A 24,258-nucleotide genomic window follows, 5' to 3' on the forward strand; every position below is an offset into this window, starting at 1 on the left:
TTTGGCAAAGTGCCTGTTCATATCCTTTGCCCATTTTTTAATTGGGTTATTTGTCTTTTTGTTGTTGAGGTTTTGCAGTATCTTGTATATTTTAGAGATTCGATGCTGATCAAATTTGTCGTAGCCAAAAATTTTTTCCCAGTGTGTAGGTTGTCTGAAATGTTCCCTTTTTATATTTACCTTTCATAAGAGTTCATTTAGCAGAATTTTGTAAGTTTTTTTTCTCTCTTTACATTTTTACTCTTGAACTTAGAAAAATTAATAAATAGTCCTTCCTTTGTTGCCATCCATTCTTCATATTCTTTTGGGAGCCTGTTGTCCTCATTTGTTACCATAACTGTATTAAGAAAGAGATTCCTAATTTATGATTAGATTAAAATATTGATTCTTTCAAATAAATTGTATATTTTTGTTTGTTTTATTTTGATACAGACCCCAGCAGATGACTAAGGATGTTTGGGATTATATTTTCTTCAAGGAGGCTCCATTTCCTAAGACTCAGATCCCAAAGGAAAAATTAGATCAGTTAAAGCAGGAGTTTGAGTTCTGGTATCCCGTGGATCTTCGAGTCTCTGGCAAGGATCTTGTTCCAAATCATCTTTCATACTACCTTTATAATCATGTAGCAATGTGGCCGGAACAAAGGTGAGTGCTAAAATAGATGTGGACTAGATTTATCTCTTGTCAACAAGGGTGTCTTGTGTCTCCAAATACCAAAGAAGTTATTGTGGAGAGTATAGTTAGATTTGCCAGTTACATCCTGTTTCTTATGTTAAATGCATATTAAAGCAGAAAGCACACCTTCTCCTATCCGTTATATCTGGAAATCCTCATACCTACCTAGAGCCACTAAAGCATGTCACATTTCAGGTGCATTGATGGTCTGCCAGTATTCATTTGACCCCTTACATGACTTATCTAACCTGTTAGATGCAGGAATAAAGACAATTTAAAACAGATCCTGGAATGTTATCATTGAAAGGAACTTTCCCTTTAGAGCTGAGGAAACTTTCCCAGGGAATCCCAAGGTTACAGTGCTAGCTAGTAGCAATGGGCTGATTAGAATCTGTGTTCAAGAATGATCCTGTTATTATTATACTTTTTGTGTTCAAGAATATTCCTTCTGTCCTCATCCCCCACAACCCAGATATACCTCTGTGTTTTTTTCTCCAGTCCCTCAAGTAGCTGAAGAAACAAAACCATTCCCTCTATTCAAATTTCATTTAAAAAAATTAATCTCACGTAACTTCTTATATTCAGAATGAGATTGCATTTTTTCCCTCAAAAATGAAAGGAAGATTTTGAAGTAGAGGAATAAAATAAATCTAATGTAGTTTTTACACTACTTCTCACCTAATTATTTTTCTCTATTGTTTAAAATCTATTTTTAGAGAAATCGGGTATCAGCAGTATCTGTTACTAATATAATTGAGTCTTTAATCCTCTGCACCAAGTTTTTGACATTTATTAGGTTTTAAAAATTACAGATAAGTAATAACATCAAGTGCTTATGCCAGGCACCATTCTAAGCATTTTTATAACTCGTTTAATTTTCACTACAACTTTTCGAGGAAGGACTGTAGTATCCTTGTTTTATAGACAAGGAAACTGAGGCATAGAGTGGTCAAATAACTCCCCGTAGTGTTACCCAGCTAGTAAATGGCAGAACCAGGATGCAGACCCAGGCAGTCTGGCTCTAGAACTCTTGTTTTCAGCTATTATGCCCCACATGGTTTCATTGCTAGAATGAATGAATGAATCAATGGTAGTACACAGTTTGAAAATTCAAACAGTACAGAAAGGTAAAAAATTAAAAGTGAGCTTTTACCCTTGCTCCCATACCAAAAAAAAAAAAAAAGTCATTGCTATCGAGTCAATTCCCACCCTGTAGGACAGACTAGAACTTCCCCATAGAGTTTCCAAGGAGTGGCTAGTAGATTTGAAGTGCCAGCCTTTTGGTTAACAGCCAAGCTCTTAACTACTTCGCCGCTAGGGCTCCATACCACTCTGTTTTCCAAAGCTCATTACTGTTAGGTTTCTTGTCATTTCTTCTGGAAAAAAAGTATGCATACATATACCAGCATCAGATAACTGTATTTATTAATTTATACAAGGATGCCACACTGTATACACTATTTTATCTCTTGCTTTTTTCACTGAATAAGATATTTTAAAGATCTTTTCATATGCACACCATTGAATCCTGCACAGTATTTCTTTGTATGCTTGTACCATAGTTTATATAACCAGTCATTTGCTGCTGGACCCTTCCTTCGTTTTCATTTCTTTCCTGTTACCAACAGGATTTCAGTAAATATCCTTGTACATTTGTGTTGGCAGGACTATTGCTATTAGCATTTATTTCAAAAATTTTTAAGCCTAAACCGTAAACTTTAAAAGTTTCATTTTCTGTCTTTAAACATTTACCTGTAAAGTGACAAGTGGCCCACAGCTGTGAGAGCAAATGGACATCTCCTCCTCAACTCTGAGAAGGTAAGGCTTATTGCCTACATTGAAAGTTTAAAATTCTGCAGAAGGCTCTTCAGATTTAGGAAGATGTACTTTTTTTTTTTTTAATTTAGAAATAAGATATATGAATTAAACAGAGTTAAATACCTTCCACTTAAAATGTTTAGGGCCAACAGCATAAATTAAATTTTTATTTTTAAAACTGAGCTAGTGAAGTAGATAGTATTAATTTAGGAGAGGGTTGGGGAATCTGATATATAGAGTGACAAAAGGTGACCTCAATTGTGACTGGTAGAGAGAGCCAGAGACAGGGACCACAAACATTAAGATCCCAGCTTTGTGACCTCAGATGATCTTTCTCATTAAATCCAGAAAATGGTTTGCTGTTTTTTTTTTTTATTAAATACTGTGATTAGTCAGTAAATGAGTAGAATAATAGAATTTGGGAGTTTGCAGTGTTGTTTGATGTGTCTTCCCTGACAGTATACCTTTCTTCCTTGGCAGTACACTATTCTTCTCTATACTACTACTACCACTACTGTTACTACTAATAATATGTGTGGTTTTTATAGACTACATAGTACTTTATCTCATTAATCAATATCCTCAACCGGAAGTTATGCAAACTTCTTCGCAAAGTCCCCACTTGCTTCTATGATGCCTTTGTGCAAATTAGAAAAAGGTATCTCTCCTTAACTAAAAAAAAAAAAAAAAAATCTGCAATATATTTTTTATTTCTCATTAATAACAATTATAATTTGGATTTGTACAGCCAATGAATTTTGCTATAACCAATGACATTAGTAGTAAAAGAATATTAGTTGTTATGAGTATCTATGTCGTAATTGAAAGAACTGAAGAAAAAATTCAAGCCTCCAGTTGCAATATTAAAGGAGCCTGTGGGCAAAATATTGAATGATGTAGGAAGCATCAAAAGAAGATGGAAGCAATACACAGAGTCACTGTACCAAAAAGAATTGGTCGACGTTCAGCCATTTAAGGAGGTAGCATATGATCAAGAACTAGTGGTACTGAAGGAAGAAGTCCAGTCTAACTGGAAGCATTGGTGAAAAACAAGGCACCAGGAATTGACAGAATACCAGTTGAGATGTTTCAGCAAATGGATGCAATGCTGGAAGCGCTCACTTTATGCCAAGAAATTTGGAAGACAGCTACCTGGGCAATTGACTGGAAGAAATCCATATTTGTGCCCATTCCAAAGAAAGGTGATCCAACAAAATTTGGAAATGATTGAACAAGGTGATATCACATGCAAGTAAAATTTTGCTGAAGATAAATAAAAAATGATTGCGGTAGTACATCGACAGGGAACTGCCAGAAATTCAAGCAGGATTCAGAAAGGACATGGAACGAGCGATATCATTGCTGATATAAGATGGATCTTGGCTGAAGGCAGAGAATACCAGAAAGATGTTTACCTGTGTTTTATTGACTATGCAAAAGCATTCAACTCTGTGGATCATGACAAATTATGGATAACATTGTGAAGAATGGGAATTCCAGAACACTTAATTGTGCTCATGCGGAACCTGTACATAGACCAAGAGGCAGTCATTTGAACAGAACAAAGGGATACTGAGTGGTTTAATATAAGGAAATGTGTGCATCAGGGTTGCATCCTTTCACCATACTTATTCAATCTGTATGCTGAGCAAATAATCCAGTAAGATGGACTATATGAAGAAGAACACAGCATCGAGATTGGAGGAAGACTCATTAACAATATGTGATATGCAGATGACACAAACCTTGCTTGCTGAAAGTGAAGAGGACTTGAAGCACTTACTGATGAAGATCAAAGGCTACAGCTTTCAGTGTGGAACACACTTCAACATCAAACAAAAATTCTCTCAACTGGACCAATAAGCAACATCATGATAAATGAAGAAAATATTAAAGTTATTAAGAATTTCATTTTATTTGGATCCACAGTCAACGTCCATGGAAACAGCAGTCAAGAAAGCAAATGACGTATTTCATTGGGCAAATCTGCTGCAAAAGACCTCTTTAAAGTGTTAAAAAGCAAAGATGTCACTTTGAGGACTAAGGTGCACCTGACCCAAACCATGGAGTTTTCAATCGCCTCATATGCACGCGAAAGCTGGACAATGAATAAGGAAGACCAAAGAAGAATTGATGCCTTTGAATTATGGTGTTGGTGAAGAATATTAAATGTACTGTGGACTGCCAGAAGAATGAACAGGTCTGTCTTGGAAGAAATATAGCTAGAATAGTCCTTAGAAGCAAGGATGGCAAGACTTCATGTCATGTACTTTGGACATGTTATCAGGAGGGATCAGAAGAAGGACCCTGAAGAAGGACATCATCTTTCATAAAATAGAGGGTTAGCAAAAAAGAGGAAGACCCTCAACAAGATGGATTGACACAGTGGCTACAACAGTGAGCTCAAACATAGCAATGACTGTGAGGATGGCACAGGACTGGGCAGTGTTTCATTCTGTTGTACGTAGGGTTACTATGAGTCAGAAACAACTCGATGGTACCTAACAACACCAACAACTACAGTAACTAATATTGAAAGAATAAAAATTTAAGATATTCAGTTTTTAGTACATTAGACTGAAAAAAAACCCCTTGTTTAGTAGCGTGGGCTATTTTAGATTTGTTAGATCAACATGGGCTTTTGATTATCGAACCGATTCCTCCTTTGTCAGTCAAAGTGAAACTCTTATTAATCATGTTAAAACATGAATTTTATTTGGTCTGTCTGAACATTATTATACTATGCTGATTTTATTAGGACAAGATACTTTATTGCCGGTTAGTGCAAGATGGATATAATAATCACCTCTTTGGCATTGGAAAAGTTATGATGAAGACATACAAAATTTTTAAATTATATTTCTAGGCTGTGAACGGTGCCTCTTTAGATGTACTTTCTTCATGTAGAGTGAAACCAGAGCAACTGATTATTGTGACCTTAATGACAGGAAGTTCCCTCAAATCCTTACTCTAGCCTCATGTGCTACTTTATTCCATTTCTGAATGACTCTAATTGCTGTAAAACTCATCTTTGTGACCAGCTGATGCATGCCAGAGATGTAGTGGAACATTCTACATGTCTTCACTAATTACCAGGGGGCATTAATGGAAAGCGCTGTAGACTGAGTTTCAGATCGAAGATCCTGTCCCAGCTCTGTCACTGACGAGCTGAGTGACCCATGCAAGTTACTTTGTTTGATGGGCTTCGGTGTTTGCTTCTGTCAGATTAGCGGAAGGTGGTGTTTCCTTTCTGTGTTTCTGATTGCTTTTTGTGTTTGTCTAATCATGGCCACCCCAGTAATTTGGTTTGGCTGATATGGTTATTTTATTTATATATATTCTTATTAGTGCCTGATCATTGACTTTCCATTTCAGATGTCAAAATCTACAGGCAACTTCCTTACTTTGACCCAGGCTATTGACAAATTTTCAGCAGATGGTGAGTATACTTTTTGTTATTGCTGTTGCATGTTGCCTAGGGTCCAATTCTTGTCAGATTACGGAAGGCAAGTTAAAATGGCTTTAATTTTATCGAATTTTTTCTTTTGCTTTTAATAGTATTTTAAAATATTCATGCTTTCTTTGTGGACAAGCAATATGCAGTAAAACCTGTGAAAGCTAGAGCCTATGTAAGGCAGAAACCTGCCAGAGAAGGAAAACTCAAATATTTTCCACTAATAGAGAGCGATAGAAAAGTGGTAAGGCTGCACCCTGTCAAAGGCAGAGAACTTGTGAGACCTGGAAAAACAAGGCAGTCCCATCGGGTTCTGACTCTTACACATTTCACTGTATATTTAAAACATAAGAATTGCTGAGGTGATGTGTTCAGGAACAAGTTCAAACTAAGCTTACTTGGACTCTTAAACGCAACTCACTGTAGTTGTTACCTGGTTTATTTCTTACTTTTTACTACTTATAAAATTCAAGACTTGGTTTGTAGAGATGACGAGTATGTAGGAAGATTTCCCAAGACACACTTTCTTTTTTTTTTAAAAACATTTTTCCCATACAAAAATGTATACATACATTGTTATGTGACCCTAATTGCTCTCCCCATACTGTGACAGCACACTCCTCCTTTCCACCCCTGTTTCCCCATGTCCATTCAACCAGCTCCTAACCGTGTCTGCCTTGCCATCTCACCTCCGGACAGCAGCCCAAGATACTGTCTTTATTTTTGGGTTTCTACAGTGACTTAAACTTGGAAGCATTAAGTTTTCAGAAAAATATTTTTTCCCTGTTCTCATCAGTCCTGTTGCATTTTATCAATTATTTTGTCAAGAGAAGAAATGCACCGTCTAACCTGAAGGAACTATTCATTCCTTATGTAACTTAGCTGCTGATCATCGTGGTGCTTCTTTTTACTGGTTTAATAGCCAGCAAAGTTTGAGTTTTCTGTCTTTCCTAATTGGAGCTAAGCTGTTTCTGACTGTCTCTGATCTCTTAGAATGCATGCTTTAAAGTATTATTTGCTTTTGAGTTGGTAATACACTCATTTGATTCATAATTTAGAAGGTATAACAGCAAGTGCAATGAAAATGCTTCCTGGCACTCCTCTCCCCTAAGCACCGATGCACTCATAGGGATGATCCAAGTTATTAGTTTCTTCAGGCACTCTCATACATTGCTGTAGGAATGCAAATTGGCACAACACTGCTGGAGGGAAATTTGGCAATACCTGACAAAACTACATATGCCCTTAACCATTTTGTTCCAATAATCTCACTTGTAGGGATCTACCCTAAAGATACACCTCTAACAATATAGAAATACGTATGTGCAGGGTTATTCATTGCAGCATTGTCTGTACTTGCGACATACTGGAAACAACCTAAATGTCTATTTAGGAGCTTGATTGAATAAATTATATACATCCACATAATGGAGTTCTTTGTAGCTGTAAATAAAAAATGAAGACGATCTCTGTGAACTGATTTGGAGTGATTTGCAGAATAAACCTTTTTTAAGTGAAAAAAGCAAAAAACAAACAACCCCCCCCCCAACAGTGCAAAAGAGTATCTGTATGAATGTATGTATGACAGAGGGAGATATAAGAATATACATTTATCTGCCAATTTTTATAGAAAAATACTGGAACAATAAACTAGAAACCAGAGAAATTATTTACTTATAGGGGGTGAGTGGGAAAAGGGTGAGAAGAATAGGAACAGGGTAGTAAGGATGAAGAGGTAGCAACACTTCTCTGAGTATATCTTTTTATTTTTTATTATACTTTAGGTGAAGGTTTACAGAACAGATATTTTCTCATTAAACAGTCAGTACACGTATTGTTTTATGACACTAGTTAACAACCCCACGACATGTCAACACGTTCCCTTCTCAGCCTAGGAGGACCTTTTTTTTTTGGTGAAAATATACATAACCAAAGATACAGCATTTCAAAAATTTTACATGTACAGTTCAGTTACGTGAATCATGTTCTTCCAGTTGTGCTGCTGTTCTCACTTTAGATGAAGGTTTACAGAACAAAATAGTTTCTCATTAAACAGTTAGTACACATATTGCCCTATGACAGTGGTTAAGAACCCCACTACATGTCAACACTGTCCTTACTCAACCTTGGGTTCCCTATCACCAGCTTTCCTGTCCCCTTCTGCCTTCTAGTCCTTGTCCCTGGACTGCTGTGCCTCATTAGTCCCATTTTGTTTTATGGGGCTGTCCAATCCCCGGCTGAACGGTGAACCTCAAGAGTGACTTCACCACTGAGCTGAAATGGTGTCCGGGGACCATACTCTCAGGGTTTCTCCAGTCTCTGAGTATATCTTTTTGTGTAGCTTTAATTCTTACAATCATAGTAATGTTTCATGTACTAAAGAATTACATACGTAATTAAAGTCAACCAAGATGTGATGAGATGTCCAGATGAAACATATACTGTAGCTAATGGACCTAACGGTATTGCAAATGAAAGCGTAACCATACTGAAGGGGATGGAAAAGGATTAACCTAAGCAACTTTGAAAAACAATATTTTGACTGGACTGTATAAGGCTAAAGACAAAAAGAACTATATACAAGTATTGTAGTTAGTAAATCTATTTCTTATAAGAGATATAGATTAACAATTCTGAAACTATGTGTATACTAGAACTAAATAAATATATTGTAGATAATGAGAACCAGGTTTCTTTGTGTCAGAGAAAGAATCTATAAATAAAGGGGAGATGCTAGAATGAATCCTATGGTGTTGGATTGAAATTGTTGATAGCATGAATTTATGGTTTTTAACTTATATACAAGTAGATAGATATAAATATAGATGCATACGTGCATGTGTGTTAGTATTCAAACATATGTTTTATAGCTCTGTCCATCGAGAGGGCCTAGAACAGTGACAGCTCATTAACAGTGAAACATCTAGCATTCAGATCCTGGTTTCTAAATACTGTTCTCAAATAAAAGGAACCAGGGCTACTAGGAGAAGTGATCGATTCCAAGGCTGTGGTAGGGAAAATACAAGATGAATGTGGGACAACTTGTGATGCCAGAAAATAAAGAAGTGCTTTAAAAAGGATGGGGACCTATTGAAAGGACCCAGCAGTCAACTTGAAGGAGTTTCTAATTGCCAAAGCTAAAACAACTTGAACAACAAAATAATGGTTATATTGGATTATAACCTAATGAAAAAGTAAATATCCATGAGTCCATCCCATGGGGCAGTTCTATCTGTCATATAGGGTCTCAGTGAGTCAGAATCGGTTTGACAGCACACTGCAGCAACAACTTACTGATACATATTAATAATTGAATAAATAAATGGGGAGTAGGGACAGCTCTTCATTACAGAAAAATTCTGTTTAATAAATGTAGAAGGATTAAGTGAAATGTAAAATCACCATTAGACAAACACCATAGTAATAATTTTATAGGCAAGATCCACCAATGGATGCTAAAATCAATGGGTGAGAGAAACGGTATTTGCATATTTTCAGAGTATCTGAAAATTTATTTATTAATTACAAAGGGAAGATAATAACTTTATAGTGGAGAAACTTGGCAAATACCACCCTAACCAAGTGATCAAGGTTAACATCACCAGTAATAAGTCATAATTAGTATCATATACCCCCCTTGATAGGATGCACTGAGAGGGACATAATGTCACTTTGGTGGTATTCTAGCCGAAGGTACGTAACCTGAATTTAATATTGAAAAAAAACCAGACAAACCCAGATTGGAAGAACTTCTATTAAATAATTGACTAATACTTATCAGAAGTGTCAGGGTCATGAAAGACAAGGAAAAACTGAGAAACTGTCACAGATTTGAGGAGATCAAGGAGACATAGCTAAGTGTAATGTGGGATTCTGGAGCAGAAGAAGGATATTGAGGGGAGAACTGATGAAATTTGAGTAAGGTCTATAGTTTAGTTAATACTGTTATACCACGGTTAACTGTCTGGTTTTGACACATGTACTATGTTTATATAAACCCGTTGCCATTGAGTCAATTCCAACTCATAGTGACCCTATAGGACAGGGTAGAACTGCCCCATAGGGTTCCCAAGGAGATGCTGGTGGATTCAAACTGCTGACCTTTTGGTTAGCAGCTGAGCTCTTAACTGCTATGCCACCAGGGCTTCGTGGTTATATAAGGTGTGTGTGTGTTAACAAATAGGAAGCTGGGTGAAGGATATATGTGTATTCTCTGTATTGTGTTTTTGCAACTTTTCTTTAAGTATAAAATTATTTCAAAATAAAAAGTTAAAAAATGTGTAAAAACTTCTTGTGTATTCCAAAATATATTTAATGCATGCATAACTTAATGTTACATGTTCCCATCTCCTACCTTTAACACACAGAGGGAAGCGTACTACTGTTTCTTGCAACTTTTCTCCAAGTATAAAATTATTTCAAAATAAAGTTAAAAAATGTGTAAAAAAACTTCTCGTGTTATTCCAAAAGATATTTAATGTGTACATAATGTTACATGTTCCCATCTCCTGCCTTTAACACACAGAGGGTAGCATACTATACGTGCTGTTCTGTACTTTGCCTTTCTCACTTAGCACTTTGATTTTGAAATCACTCAATATTGGTACATAATGTCATTTTTTACAGCAGTGTAGTGTTCCATTGTAGGGATGTCCCTTAATTTATTTAATTAGGCTGTTATTGACGGACCTTCAGGTTTTTCCAGTATTTCAGAATAGAAGATTTTGGTAGTATTAAAATAAGAGATAGAATTGAAAAAGTAAAGTTTTGTTAGTGGAAACTTAGAAGAACCTAGCTTTAGGACTTAAAATATGCATTTGTACACATGAGGCACAAATGTGTGTTTTTGTTTATCAAAATGTAATATTTTGCTACCTCTAAATGAGGTAGTCCTTGGAGAACGACATCATGCTTAGTAACGTAGAGGGTCAGGGAAAAAGAGGAAGACCCTCAAAGAGATGGATTGACACAGTGGCTGCAGTGATTGGCTGAAGCATAGCAATGATTGTAGGGGTGGTGCAGGGCCGGGTAGTGTTTCCTTCTGTTGTACATAGGGTCACAAGGAGTTGGAAATGAGTCGACGGCACCTAACAACAACATCAACAAATGAGCCTGAGATATTGATAGGGAAACCACAAAGAAGTATGTATCTATCCCCAGTTTATCTTTTTCTTCCTTTGCATCATTGTAAATCACTTTATCTCATTAACTCAGCATGTCTGAGAAGAAACCTATTGATGTTAAGTGTATTCATATCCATACAGACCATTCAAATATGTTAATCACATAGCTAGAGATCCTATTTTTGGTAATTTTTATTTTTGTTATTGAACCAGAGCAGTCCTTGAAAGGACTTGTTATTTCTTCATTTATACATAGGCTTTGCAGTGTACCCAGTTAGACACATAGGTCATGTTCAGTAACCATGTTTTTAATTTATCAATTGATTTTTTCCCCCATTCTTCCAGGAATGCGCATGGCTCTGGCTGATGCTGGTGACACTGTTGAAGATGCCAACTTTGTGGAAGCCATGGCAGATGCAGGCATTCTCCGTTTGTACACTTGGGTGGAATGGGTGAAAGAAATGGTTGCCAACTGGGACAGCCTAAGAAGTGGTCCTGCCAGCACTTTCAATGATAGAGTCTTTGCCAGGTAAGCTATGGACCCTGTCCAGTTTGTATTTTAGAGTTGATGCTTTGTCCTGGTGCATTTTTAAGTTTTATTTTTTTCTTCTAAAATAGTTCATAATCGATTATTATTGTTATTTCAATATTGCATTTTTGGTGAAGGTTTACACAGCAGTTTAGGTTCCCATTCAACAATTCCGATACAGTTGTTCAGTGACATTGGTTACATCCTTCACAATGCGTGTACATTCTCATTTCTCTTCTGGTGGTTCTGTTTCTGTTTATCTAGATTTCCAGCCTCCTTACATTCTCATCTTTGTTTTAAACCTAATTGTTGACCAATAGCTACTGCTTATTGAAGGCTTACTTACGCCAGACACTATGCTAAGTGCTTTTCACCCATTATCTGATTTTATCCTCAATCAGTCTTAATATGATAAAGATATTATTAGCTCTATTTTATAGATAAACTGAAGCTTAGAAAAATTAAGTATTTTCTTAAAGCCCTCAAAGCTAGTAGTAATTGCAAACTTGGCATATGAACTTGCTTCTCTGTCTGTAATGCCTGTTTTCATAACCATTTTACCATGCTCTCTTGCAGTAGGGCAGAATAGTTAAAGGAAAAGGAGATTAAAAGAAAAGGAGAAATGTCTTTTTTTCCCCACTCAAAAGACATTTATCAGTCGCTTACTTTGTCTTGGTAACCGTCCTAAGCACTAGCATTACAAAGATGAGTAAGATCCTTCCTTGTTGTCTAGCAGGAGAGACAAACATTTACCCAACCATTGTACCAACAAATGCAATAATAGGGATAGAGAGACTGCAGAGGAGATGACATGTGAGTTTTGGGATCCATGAAAAATAAGCAGGATTTTTGTAGGGAGAAAAGAAAGTTCACGGAAAGAGTGTGGTATTTATTTTGGTATTTATCTGAACTACAGTGAGTAGACCAGTGTGGCTCCAGTGTACAGTGTGTGGGGGCAGTGGTAGGAGGTGAAACAGGTTGGGGGCCATATTAGGCTCAATTATGAAGGGTCTGGGGTTGCGCAAGCCATTGAGACATTTTTTTTTTTATATCCAATATTAGTTATTTAAAATGCAGCAATTAAAACCTGGCTACAACCTTAGTTAAGCTTTTTTCTTATTGCATTTTGGGCTTCATAGCAAAGTTTCCATCAAGGAATTTTAAACATCGTTAACTGTGCCACAAACAAGAGCCTAACGCAGTGTCAGATGACATACTTAAGGAGGGGTAGACAAATGCAGAGTCTGTAATAGGCAGTTTTAAGGAACACAAGATGGTTTTGTGGTCGAGCAGTTTTAAATGTTTTAGGCATTATTTTTATTTTATTGTTTATTGGTATATGCAACAGCTTTTTATTCCTAAATATAATTGCTTTTAAGGTCAATAACCTTTTTTTCCTATTTAATAGTGAAATGAATGCAGGAATTATAAAAACAGATCAAAACTATGAAAAGATGATGTTTAAAGAAGCTTTGAAAACAGGGTTTTTTGAGTTTCAGGTAGGCTGCTCATTCTTTTGGTAGCTGTAAAACATGTCTGTGTGAATATGATGCATTTTTCCTCCTGCTGTAACATAATTACTCATTTGAAGGGAGACTCTGGAAATCCTACCAAGAAATTTTAAAATTCTTCAATAAATTGTGGTTTTAAGCAGTTTTCTTTGGGACTTTTTCTACTGTGTCCATTTAATATAAAGAATTCTGCTCCTAGTTGAGACATGGGCATTAATAAAGAGATTAAGTCTAAAAATCAGTCACACTTTCCAGGAAAATATTTTTAAATTGATAAATGTGAAGGTAAAATCTTTGATTTTTTGTAACTAATTGCAATTAGTTTGAAAGCAGATTATTCCGTGGTTTTCCACAAGGTGTCAGTATTTCCTCAAGTTTGGCATTTCAAGCATTAAAAATGTAGCTTTACTCAATCAGTTTTGTAAAATATCATATTGGGATTTATGTAACTTGGTTTTCAGAGATGTGGTTAAATAACGATGAGTATGGAGCATGGCAATGTGTCATATTTGTAGCTTTTTTTGATACTATCTTTCCTATGTGCCACTCAGAGCATTAGCCCTGATTGTTGTTAGTTGCCATTGAGGTGATTCTGATTCATGGAGACTCCATGTGTCTGAGTAAAATTGTGCTCCACAGGGTTTTCAAGGCTATGACCTTTTGAAAGCAAATTGCCAGTCTTGTCTTCTGAGGCACCTCTGGGTGGGTTTGAACCGCCAACCTTTCGACTAATAGGCGCTTAACTGTTGGTTCCATCCAAGGATTAGCCCTTAAGTACACAGTTAAAATTGTTCAGCTTTTGTGTCTCAGTTACAAAATACCTTTTTTCTTTATTTTTCTTGAGAATAATTAATATAAAGTTGCAATATCCTTTTGACAAAGATTGATAATACATTTACCTGCTAGTTGTTGAAAATAAAGTAAAACCTTTACAGTAAGTCATGATGGAATTTTAAAAGACTAAAAACTTAAAAATGCATTAAAACAAAGATACTGAATTTTTTCCTTTAATTTTATTTTAAAGATGTACAGTGAGGGAAGTAGTAAATAATTTAAATTTTTTTAGGCGGCGAAAGATAAGTACCGTGAACTGGCCATAGAAGGGATGCACAGAGAACTTGTGTTCTGGTTCATTGAAGTTCAGACACTTCTTTTGACTCCATTCTGTCCACATTTGTGTGAGCATATCTGGACACTCCTAGGAAAGGTATCTTTATGTATTTAAGATATTGTGGATGATTTTGATTTTGGCCTCCTTAAATAAATCTTGTGGTAATATTGTTACTTAAGGGAAAAAGATTGAAAAGAGTATTTAAGGAATTAATACTAGATTCATCATCGTAATTATTACAACAGATGACATCATGTATGTGTCTTTATTTACATGCACACAGTGCATATATTTTAAAAATGGGGTTTTGTGCATGTTGTTTGTCACCTAATTTCTGTCTGTTAGGAAATGTTGGAATACATTTGAATATTCTATACATATATAACTAATATTGTTTTTCCAACTGTTAGTAAAAAAGGTGAAAATATTGAGAAGGATATAAACAACTGTTATGAGCTGCTTATAAACAAAGACAGTAGTGTATATTTGCATAAATATTCTTGTTTTGTATAAAACTCCTAGTGTCTATAGAGTTGCATATTCAGAGATATTATATTAGCATTCTTACTGTGAAGATAAATTCAGTTATTTCTCCCAGGCTTGTGGATAGATTGACTGGCTTAATAACTCCTGTCCAACCTATTAGCCAGGCTTTTTTTATTTTTCAGTGCATGAACAATGCAAAAATGTGTTCATGATATATATAGCAAATAGCCATACTTTCAGTACTGGATGTATTAATGGGATAAAAACTGAGAGTGTGCATAATTTATATAATAATGATTAAATTTAGGCACATTAACATTACATAATTTTCTTTGAAAGTGAGCATATGTGTGTGGGTATTAATATGCTTGTACAAATGGATGCTAATTAAGAATGTGGAGTCAGACTTCACAGCTTGAATTCTAGGGAACATTAGATCAGGGCTGTAGAAGTATGTTGATGCATAGTCAGGTTTGAACTTTGAGCACACAGTTACAGATGGTAGCCTTGGCATGAAACTACGATCAAGAATCATAAAATGATGTGTTGTCTAATCTCACTGAATCTTTTTTTTTTTTTTAAGCCTGGCTCAATTATGAAGGCTTCATGGCCTGTGGCAGGTCCTGTGGATGAAGCCTTGATCCGTTCCTCACAGTATCTCATGGAAGTAGCACATGACCTCAGACTACGACTCAAAAACTATATGATGCCAGCTAGAGGGAAGGTAAAGACATTTTACAAAAAAGAAAAATCATTCCTTAAAAGTTACTGGTCAAGTAACATTTTAACACTAATGAAAATTAAGAAGGCTATCATGGAAGTGTATAGTGCCATCTTCACTGCTGATACAGTTCTACAGTATATATGTATTTTAATGCTAAAGGAGTAATATTGTATATAGGGGGAGGGGTTTTTTTCATTTTTGGTTTACATTAAAGTGATCAAATGTTTTCTCCTTTTCTCCTACCCTGTAGAAGACTGACAAGCAACCACCACAGAGGCCTTCACATTGCACCATTTACGTGGCGAAAAACTATCCACCTTGGCAACATACCACCCTGTCAGTTCTACGTAACCACTTTGAGGTGATGCTCTCAATAGACCTTTCCTGCCACAACATTGTTGTCTATTGCCTGTTTTGTTTTTGTTTTAGCATGCTGGCAATGAATAGTGGAAGGAAGACCATTTTGTTTAATTACCTCTAGGCAAAAAGTGTTCTTTGTTATCCTTGGTCTCTCTTAAATGAATGCCAAGTGAAAAGCTGCAGCTTTTTCAACATTTCTGAAACTTCTCACAAAAATATACTGGATATAGTTGTATGTAATTAAAAGATACGGGGCTTTTCCTAGGTGTAGTTAAAATTATGAAGCAAAAGGACTGATTTTGCCTTTTGAATTTGTTGTGACTTGAACACTGGGATTCACAAAATCTTAGCCTCAGTATGTATGAAAAAAATTGAAGCTCTGCTCTTGAGTGCATTAAAAGAAATGTTCAATTTGATAATTACTTATAGAAACAAAGAGCTCAGCAATGTTTATGGTTCTGTTAGATAAATAGCTATTAAATAAGGTAGCTCTGTTTAAAGGAAACTCAATATTTAATCTGAGTTTTAGGTTTTCCTAAAGAGAAAAATTCACCTGTGTTTTTTCTTTCACATTCAAAATGTGGAAACAACGCATATTGTAGAATTTTGGCTTTTTTGCTTAGGTTATTAAAATAGTTATTGGCAGACATAAACCATTAAGTATATTTAAACAAGAGAAAGAGAAAGAGAGAAAATGGGGATAGCGGCCAAAATGTATAGTGATGACATGGAGAAAACCTCCTTAGCTTTGATTTTCCGGACTTTTATTGCATTTTTGCCTCAGTATTTTTTACAGTTCTCAGGATTAATTAAGAAAAACTCATAAAATTGCTTTTACATTTGTAAAACTCGATGGCAAGAGAAGAACAAGTGCTTTTGTATTCCTTGTGAACCTCTTTTTATGGAGAACTACCTCCACCTTTGATTGTGTGTAATAGAAATAGAAGGTAGCCACTAAAATCTGCTTGCACATTTCGAATTATGGTAAGTAAAGGAGTGAGAGCTACTTCATTGGACAGAAGAATGAGATGGCACCTCAGTGGCCTGCATACTCATATCATTGTTTTCAGGGAAGCAATGGAAGAACCAAATGTAGTATGTAATGTCCCAGTGTTAAAAAATGCATCACCTCTGTGCTTTTAGAGCTTATGTCCTTGTTTAGTATTCATTGACTAGATATCATTTAGTTTCAGAACAAAACCATGTTTTGGCATTATTTGGAATGATTAGCTTCCTTTCAAATATTTATTTTCATCCATAAGAACTAAAAAAAAAAAAAAGTTTATAATTAAGAGTGCTTTTATGTTGAATATGGCACCTTTTGGCTTAAATAAGGAAAAGGAGTGTTTTCTACCCTCTCCATTTTCTTTCATATGTATTTCAGAGTAACACATTGACAAGTGGAGAAAATATTTTTTCCATGTACTTCAGTAAAGGTTGGACTTTAAAGTCAATAGATTATTTGAAAGCTTAGTTATATTATTTTTCATTTAGATTCATTCTCAACCTTTAGTTTTGATGGTATGCTTTTACAATAAAGAGAGAATAAGTCACTCCAAACTCTGAAAACACAGCTTGTTTTATTTCTCACTCTATAGAAGGGGACAGTGGATGTTTGCAGTAATGAAATAAAATTCAGTCAGCACATGTAGTAATATATGCATATTAGTGATATGATATATACACTTTATATGCTATATATTTCTGATATATGGTATAGTCGTTTTTGAGTAGATAGAAATGATACTATTATTAACAGGTTGATAACTAAGGATATTTTCCTATTTGTGTTAACAATTTATAAGAAAGTGTTCAAAGGCAGATATTACATGAACCTTGTATGATAGCTGTATATTTTTTTCATGTTAATATGATTAATGAAATGCTTTAGAAGTTGGAAAACCAACAACATCTTTGTAAGACCATTTGAATTTCTTATCATGTAGAATCTAAAGTTACAATTCTGGAGGTGCCATTATTGTAAGGAGAGACTGAATATTCAGCACAGAACATCTGTTTTTCTCCTTTGCACTAAAAAACATGTATCCTCTGAATTTAAATGGAATACAGACCCCCTCTGTACTGTTCATTCAGCTTTCTCTTCACCCTGCTGCTTGGGGCTGCACTCTCTTCTGCTACTCTCTGACAATGGTTAGAGGCCATCATTCTGTGTCTGGCAGACTTCCTATAGGTATATGCTGCATTATCTTTAAAATATTTATTCCTCCCTCCCCCCGTTTTTAGGCTAACAGTGGAAAACTGCCTGATAACAAAGTCATTGCTAGTGAACTAGCCAATTTGCCGGAATTGAAGAAATATATGAAGAAAGTGATGCCATTTGTTGCCATGATTAAGGTAAGCTATGGACATGGTGTAGGTGTAATCACAGGAGTAATGGTTAGATAGGACAATAGAATGAAGGGGAAAAGCATTGGGCATGGGGTCTCCCATCAAAAATCTGCTAAAATAGCACTTTTCAGTCAATGTTTGTGAGAAGTGATCCGTCAGATTTTGGGTTTATTTGTGAAATTGCTGAGTATGTGAAAATAGGGATTATGGAAGAAAAATTGGTTTAGAATTGCTACACTAAATGATTCCCTTCATGTTCTACCTTCCCTTCTTTTCAGCTTGAGAAGGAAGCATATTCTTTTGGTTTATGTTGGAGTGTTTTTACTAGATCCTATTTTTAGAAACAAGATTCTACATTTATACAGGTTTAGCTTAACAGGTTAAATGGTTGTTTATAGTGGTCAGACAGTGGCTCTTTTGACATTTTGGGCTGGATAATTCTTTGTTGTAAGGGATTTTCCTGAGTATTGTAGAGTGTTTAGCAGTATCCCTGTCCTCTACCCATTAGCTATCAGTACAGCTGCCTCACCCCAGTTATGACAACTAAAACATGTCTCCAAACATTACCAAATACTTCCTGGGGGCAGGTGGGAGGTACTGCCCCCCCCCCACCACCACCAACTGAGTTAGACTTTTTAGTTTTCTTCATATACTTAACTAATCTACTGGATTTTTTTGACTGAGAGAAGGTTATATAGATTATTGCTTAAGATCTCAGCCTCTGGCCCCAAACTTGCATTCAAATCCTGAAAATTTAGTTTTGAGACCTTAGACAAATCACTTAAATTCTCTGGGCCTCAGAAGCTTTTTCATCTATAAGATGAGGATATTAGTAGAACCTACATTTTAGGAATGCAGTGAGGAGTAAATTCAGTAATGCACTTAAAGTACTTGAATAGTGCCTGTCAAGAAGTAGGCTCAGTACATTTTTAAAAAAAAATGTAAATCAGTGTCTTCAAGCCTGTTAGGCACACTGTGGTTATTGGTGTTCTTTAGGTTAATTCGGAGGCCTTCCTGGCTGCAGATACCTGATGGAGACCAGAACTCTTGTCTTGTTCAGAATTGGAGTAGATTGATATTCTCAGGAAAGCCTTTTAATCCTTTTAGACCTAAGTCAGCTATCTGAGCCACAGGACATAAGAAGTTTCATGAATGATTTAGAATGCTGGGTTGACCTGCACCGATCAAGTTATAATATGTTTGCTGGGGTACTCATAGTTCGCTCATTCCCCACTCAGATGGTGCCATTGGTCAGAATGCCAGATCCATTGTCCATATGTGGATCCAACAAAATATACCCTTGGTCATTGCAGAGGTAGTTAATTTTGTTAACATGCTTTAAGAGAATCCAGTGAAACTGATTTGAAAAATAGTATTTTATATATACACACATACACACACACTTGTTGTTAGTTGCCATTGAGTTGATTCTGATTCATGGTGACCCCATGTGTGCAGACTAGAATTGCTCCATAGGGTTTTCAGGGCTGTGACCTTTCAGAAGCTGATCACCAGGCTTCTCTTCCGAGGTGCTTCTGGGTACATTAGAACCGCCTACCTTTCGGTTAGTAGTCAAGAGCTTAACCACTTGCACTACCCTAGGACTTTATATATATAAAATATATATGGTTTTATATATATATTAGATACATAAATATACACACACACAGATAATATATAAGTATATATGTATATAGATACATATCAATCTGTAGGCTGAGTAAATAATCCGGGAAGCTGGACTATATGAAGAAGAATGTGGCATCAGAATTGGAGGAAGACTCATTAACAGCCTTCAATGTGCAAATGAAGCAGCCTTGCTTGCTGAAAAGTGCAGAGGACTTCAGGGACTTACTGATGAAGATCAAAGACTACAGCCTTCTGTACGGATTACACCTCAACATAAACAAAAATCCTCACAACTGGACTAATAAGCAACATCATGATAAACAAAGAAAATAATTGAAATTGTCAAGGATTTCATTTTACTTGGATCCACAATCAGCGCTCATGGAAGCAGCAGTCAGGAAATCAAACAACGTATTGCATTGGGCAAATCTGCTGCAAAAGACCTCTTTAAAGTGTTCAAAAGCATAGATGTTACTTTGAGGACTAAGGTGCGTCTGACCCAAGCCATGGTATTCTCAGTCGCCTTGTACGCATGTGAAGGTTGGACCATGAATAAGGAAGATTGAAGAAGAATTGATGCTTTGGAATTACGGTGTTAGCAAAGAGTATTGAATATACCATGGACTGCGAGAAGAATGAACAAATCTGTCTCGGAAGAAGTACAAACAATGCTCCTTAGAAGTAAGGTGGTGAGACTTCATCTCATGTACTTTGGACATGTTATTAGGAGGGATCAGTCCTTGGAGAAGGACATCATACTTGGTAAAGTAGACAGTCAGCGAAAAAGAGGAAGACTGTCAATGAGACTGGAACAGTGAGGATGGTACAAGACTGGGCAGTGTTTTGTTCTGTTGTCCATAAGGTTGCTATGAGTCAGAACCAACTTGACGGCACCTAACAGCAACAATATCTGTACATATATATTTAGATGCTATAAGTCCAAGAGTTGGCTTCTTTAGGACCTCATTTAAATTCAAAGAACCAGTATCAGACTGTTAGAATGGTAATTTTTAAAAAAATAATATTGATGATTTGCAGATAAGTAAGTGGGTTTACAGATTTTGAAAGTGGTTAATAAAACTGGGAAGAATGGCTTTCTAGCACTTTTCCATGGAAAAAACTTGGATGATAAACAGTGAATACCAGGAATAATGTCAGGTCATTTCCATGTAAGTGCAACATGTTCCAGGCTGCTAGCTATGTCTGTGCATATGAACTTGGATCTGTAAGGCTACATTTTGAGCTTCAAATATTATATAGTCAAGGAAATTAAGAACAAAAAATTGTTTCATGTATGCTATAAGATTACCTGAGTACCCATATAGCATGACTTTTTCTTTTTTAAACTTCGCAGAAATATCTTCTGGAGTTTTTTGTTTTGTTGTTATTAATTTAGTATTTTCTGAGATAGCTTTAAAAAGGTGATATCTCAAAGTTGTAATTTTTTTATTACCTGAATATATATTTACACGTTTGTTTGATTCCTTAACAAAGTGAATATTATCAGTGTAAATAAACAATGATAAATACTTTATAAATCTGAAAACTTGTGCCTTCTAGTCTTTCATTACTTCCTTAATCTTATACTTTATATGATAATTACCAACATCTAGTAATTTCATTAACAAGCAAACATAGATAAGGGAAACCATGAGTCCAGGCCTTTCCTTTAACTGTTCAACTTTGGAGATTTTATCAGTTGAGAGAACAGTGATTGCTTTGCAGAAAATGTATTCTTTTCTACATATTGTTAATGTCATCTTGTTTTTCAAAACCATTTTGGCTGTTAGGAAAATCTGGAGAAGTTAGGCCCTCGAGTTCTGGATTTGCAATTGGAATTTGATGAACAGGCGGTGCTTATGGAGAATATAGTCTACTTGACCAATTCTCTTGAGGTAAGGGCCAAGGGTTGTAATAATTAGTCAACTGTAGTCAACCATAATGTATTTTTGTTGTTTTTTAATAAGCTTTTATATAAATTTCATCTTCCATGTTTAGAACTTTGCTAAATATATCAGTCATATATTTTTGGAGGGAAAGGGAATGGTATGGATATAGAAGTTGCAGGAATAAAAAATGGTCTGTCATCTTATTTCATTTATCAACTATCCTATACATAAAAGACTATATATGCCTGGGTTTTCCCCTTAAAATTATGCTTAAGAAAATGAAGAGATTCTGACCAGGGATGGCCCCAGATAGAATGGGAGAAAAATGTAGAACAAAACTCAAATTCCTAAAAAAGACCAGACTTACTGGACCAGTACGGACTAGAGGAACCCCTGAACCCCTGGGATATCTTTTAAACTTGGAACTTAAATCACTCCTGGTGGTCACCTCTCAGCAAAAAGACAGAGTGGCTCATAAAATAAATAATAACACCCATGAGTACTGTGTTCCTCTAAACAGTCATCTAAATGAGACCTAGTGTTCAACATATACCCTTGACCAAAAATGAGAAGATCAGCGGGGACAAGGAAGCTAGATTAATGGAAACAGAACAACCAGAATGGAAATAATGAGAATGTTGACACATTGTGAAAAATGTAACCAATGTCACCGAATAATATGTATAGATATTGTTAAATGAGAACCTAATTTGCTAGGTAAATTTTCTCCAAAATCACAATAAAATATTAAAAAAAAAAAAAGAAGAGTCAATAGAGAAGGAATCTCAGCTCCTTAAATACAGATGTATTATTAAAAAAAAAACGAATGAAAGAAATTAAAGTTTTAAAAAAAGAAACAAGGGGAGACTTTATATTCAAATACTTTCAAAGTCTCATATTATGGAACATTCTGAATTTCTTCTTTTTTTCCCTTTTAGACTTCAGATTCATAGAATTGGACTAATTATAATCGCTGGTTCATGATTTACTATCATTGGTCAATGCTTGCCCCTCCCCCCCATTTTTCTTTTTCTTTTTTTCTCCTTTTTAATTAATAATGTAGTGAACATCCATGAATTCACTACTCAACTCAAAAACTAGAACATTACTAATAGCTTTCATATATCTCTGAGGTTCTCTCTATCCCTTCCTCCTGCCTCAGTCACAACTTCATATATAGATTCTAAAAATGCTGTCCTTCAGACAACTTAGGCAAAAGGAAAGATAAATAGCTCTAGAAAATCGTTAGAGAATACAAAAAGTGCCTCTAGTGACAATGAAGACGCTAAAGTTAAAAAAAAAAAACAACAAAAACACAGGTTTTAGAGTTTGAATAAAATTGTTTCATGAAATGTGGGAATGGAAGAAAGTTATTTCTAAATTAGCATTTTATGTAATATAATTTTAAATGAGTTAATAATGAAATTAACAAATTAAAGATTATTAAGAGACATTTAGTTTATAAATATCTCTAAATGTTCATATAGATATTCATGCAGGTCAAAAACTTCTGGGAAAATGGGAATATACTTTATATTTAGGATCATCTTATATTCAGGCATATGCAATAATGCTGAATCAAATAAAGCTGATGTTGCACAAGTCAAGTAAGTAAGTTTTATTCCCGAATGCTAAGTTTCTGAGCTCTTCTCTCATTTATTTAAGTGGAAGTCTTTTAGGCTACTTTTCATTTCTCTTGTATGGCAGATAGATGCCAGATGTCGTTGTAGAAAATGATAAACACTGCTGTATAACACAGTATAAATAACAATACTGTGAGACATCTAAGATGAGTGTTAAGAAATAATTGATTACAGATTTCATTTAATGTTTATATGGAAAATAAAATTGCACAGACCATTTCATGTTAAATGGAGAACCTAGTTTTGCTCTTTGGTGAAATGAGGTGACGATTAATTTCAATCTTATTAAGTGATACTAATGACTTCTGTTTTTTTCCCCTCTGTTTAGCTAGAGCACATAGAAGTCAAGTTTGCTTCTGAAGCAGAAGATAAAGTCAAGGAAGACTGCTGTCCTGGGAAACCACTTAATGTTTTTAGAACAGAAGTAAGTTGAAAGAATCTTTCTGAATCACTGCATTTTTAGAGCTAGAAGAGACCTGAGAGATCATTACATCCAAACCCATCATTTCAAAGATAAAAGGAAATGAGGTCCAGAGAAGTGAAGCAATTAGTTTGTCCCAGGCCATATAGTTTGTTGGAAGTGGCACTGGACTTGAGGCCTCCTTTTCCCTGGTTGGGGTGGCACTCACTTTTCCTTATACTATTATGGATGGCATTGGATATTATTTTGGGATTTTAAAAATAAAAATATGATTTTCAAAACCTGGGTTTTATTAAAGAAAATACAGTGGAAATTGAAATGTAAATGTTTTTTAAACAATGGAAAGGAACTTTCAAACTTTAGATGAGTCTTGGTTTGATTGTAACTCATTGCTTTTTGGTTTCTGGTATAAATCAGATTGATGTACCATCTTAAGTTATGCTGCAAGTGCTTTTTTTTTTCAGGCCATTATTGATGAAAAGAAATAGGTTTTGAGTTAGAGATTCTATTTATTTACTCTCTAAGAACTCATTTAG

The 24,258-nt window shown here is 35.3% G+C and overlaps 1 protein-coding gene across 1 annotated transcript in view; it reads left to right on the forward strand.

The window, feature by feature from the left end:
* The window catches only part of LARS1 (leucyl-tRNA synthetase 1), a 70,790-nt gene that overhangs the window by 40,307 nt on the left and 6,225 nt on the right, over positions 1-24,258 (forward strand). The window contains exons 20-30 of the mRNA XM_004384945.3: positions 433-645; positions 2,436-2,493; positions 5,869-5,932; positions 11,416-11,599; positions 13,008-13,098; positions 14,177-14,317; positions 15,291-15,431; positions 15,682-15,792; positions 18,036-18,146; positions 21,560-21,664; positions 23,630-23,725. Coding sequence (XP_004385002.1) covers positions 433-645; positions 2,436-2,493; positions 5,869-5,932; positions 11,416-11,599; positions 13,008-13,098; positions 14,177-14,317; positions 15,291-15,431; positions 15,682-15,792; positions 18,036-18,146; positions 21,560-21,664; positions 23,630-23,725 — 1,315 coding nt within the window. The remainder of the gene's footprint in view (positions 1-432; positions 646-2,435; positions 2,494-5,868; positions 5,933-11,415; positions 11,600-13,007; positions 13,099-14,176; positions 14,318-15,290; positions 15,432-15,681; positions 15,793-18,035; positions 18,147-21,559; positions 21,665-23,629; positions 23,726-24,258) is intronic.

The sequence above is a fragment of the Trichechus manatus genome, unplaced genomic scaffold, assembly GCF_000243295.1.
Source record: "Trichechus manatus latirostris isolate Lorelei unplaced genomic scaffold, TriManLat1.0 scaffold00130, whole genome shotgun sequence".
Classification (NCBI taxonomy): Eukaryota; Metazoa; Chordata; class Mammalia; order Sirenia; family Trichechidae; genus Trichechus; species Trichechus manatus.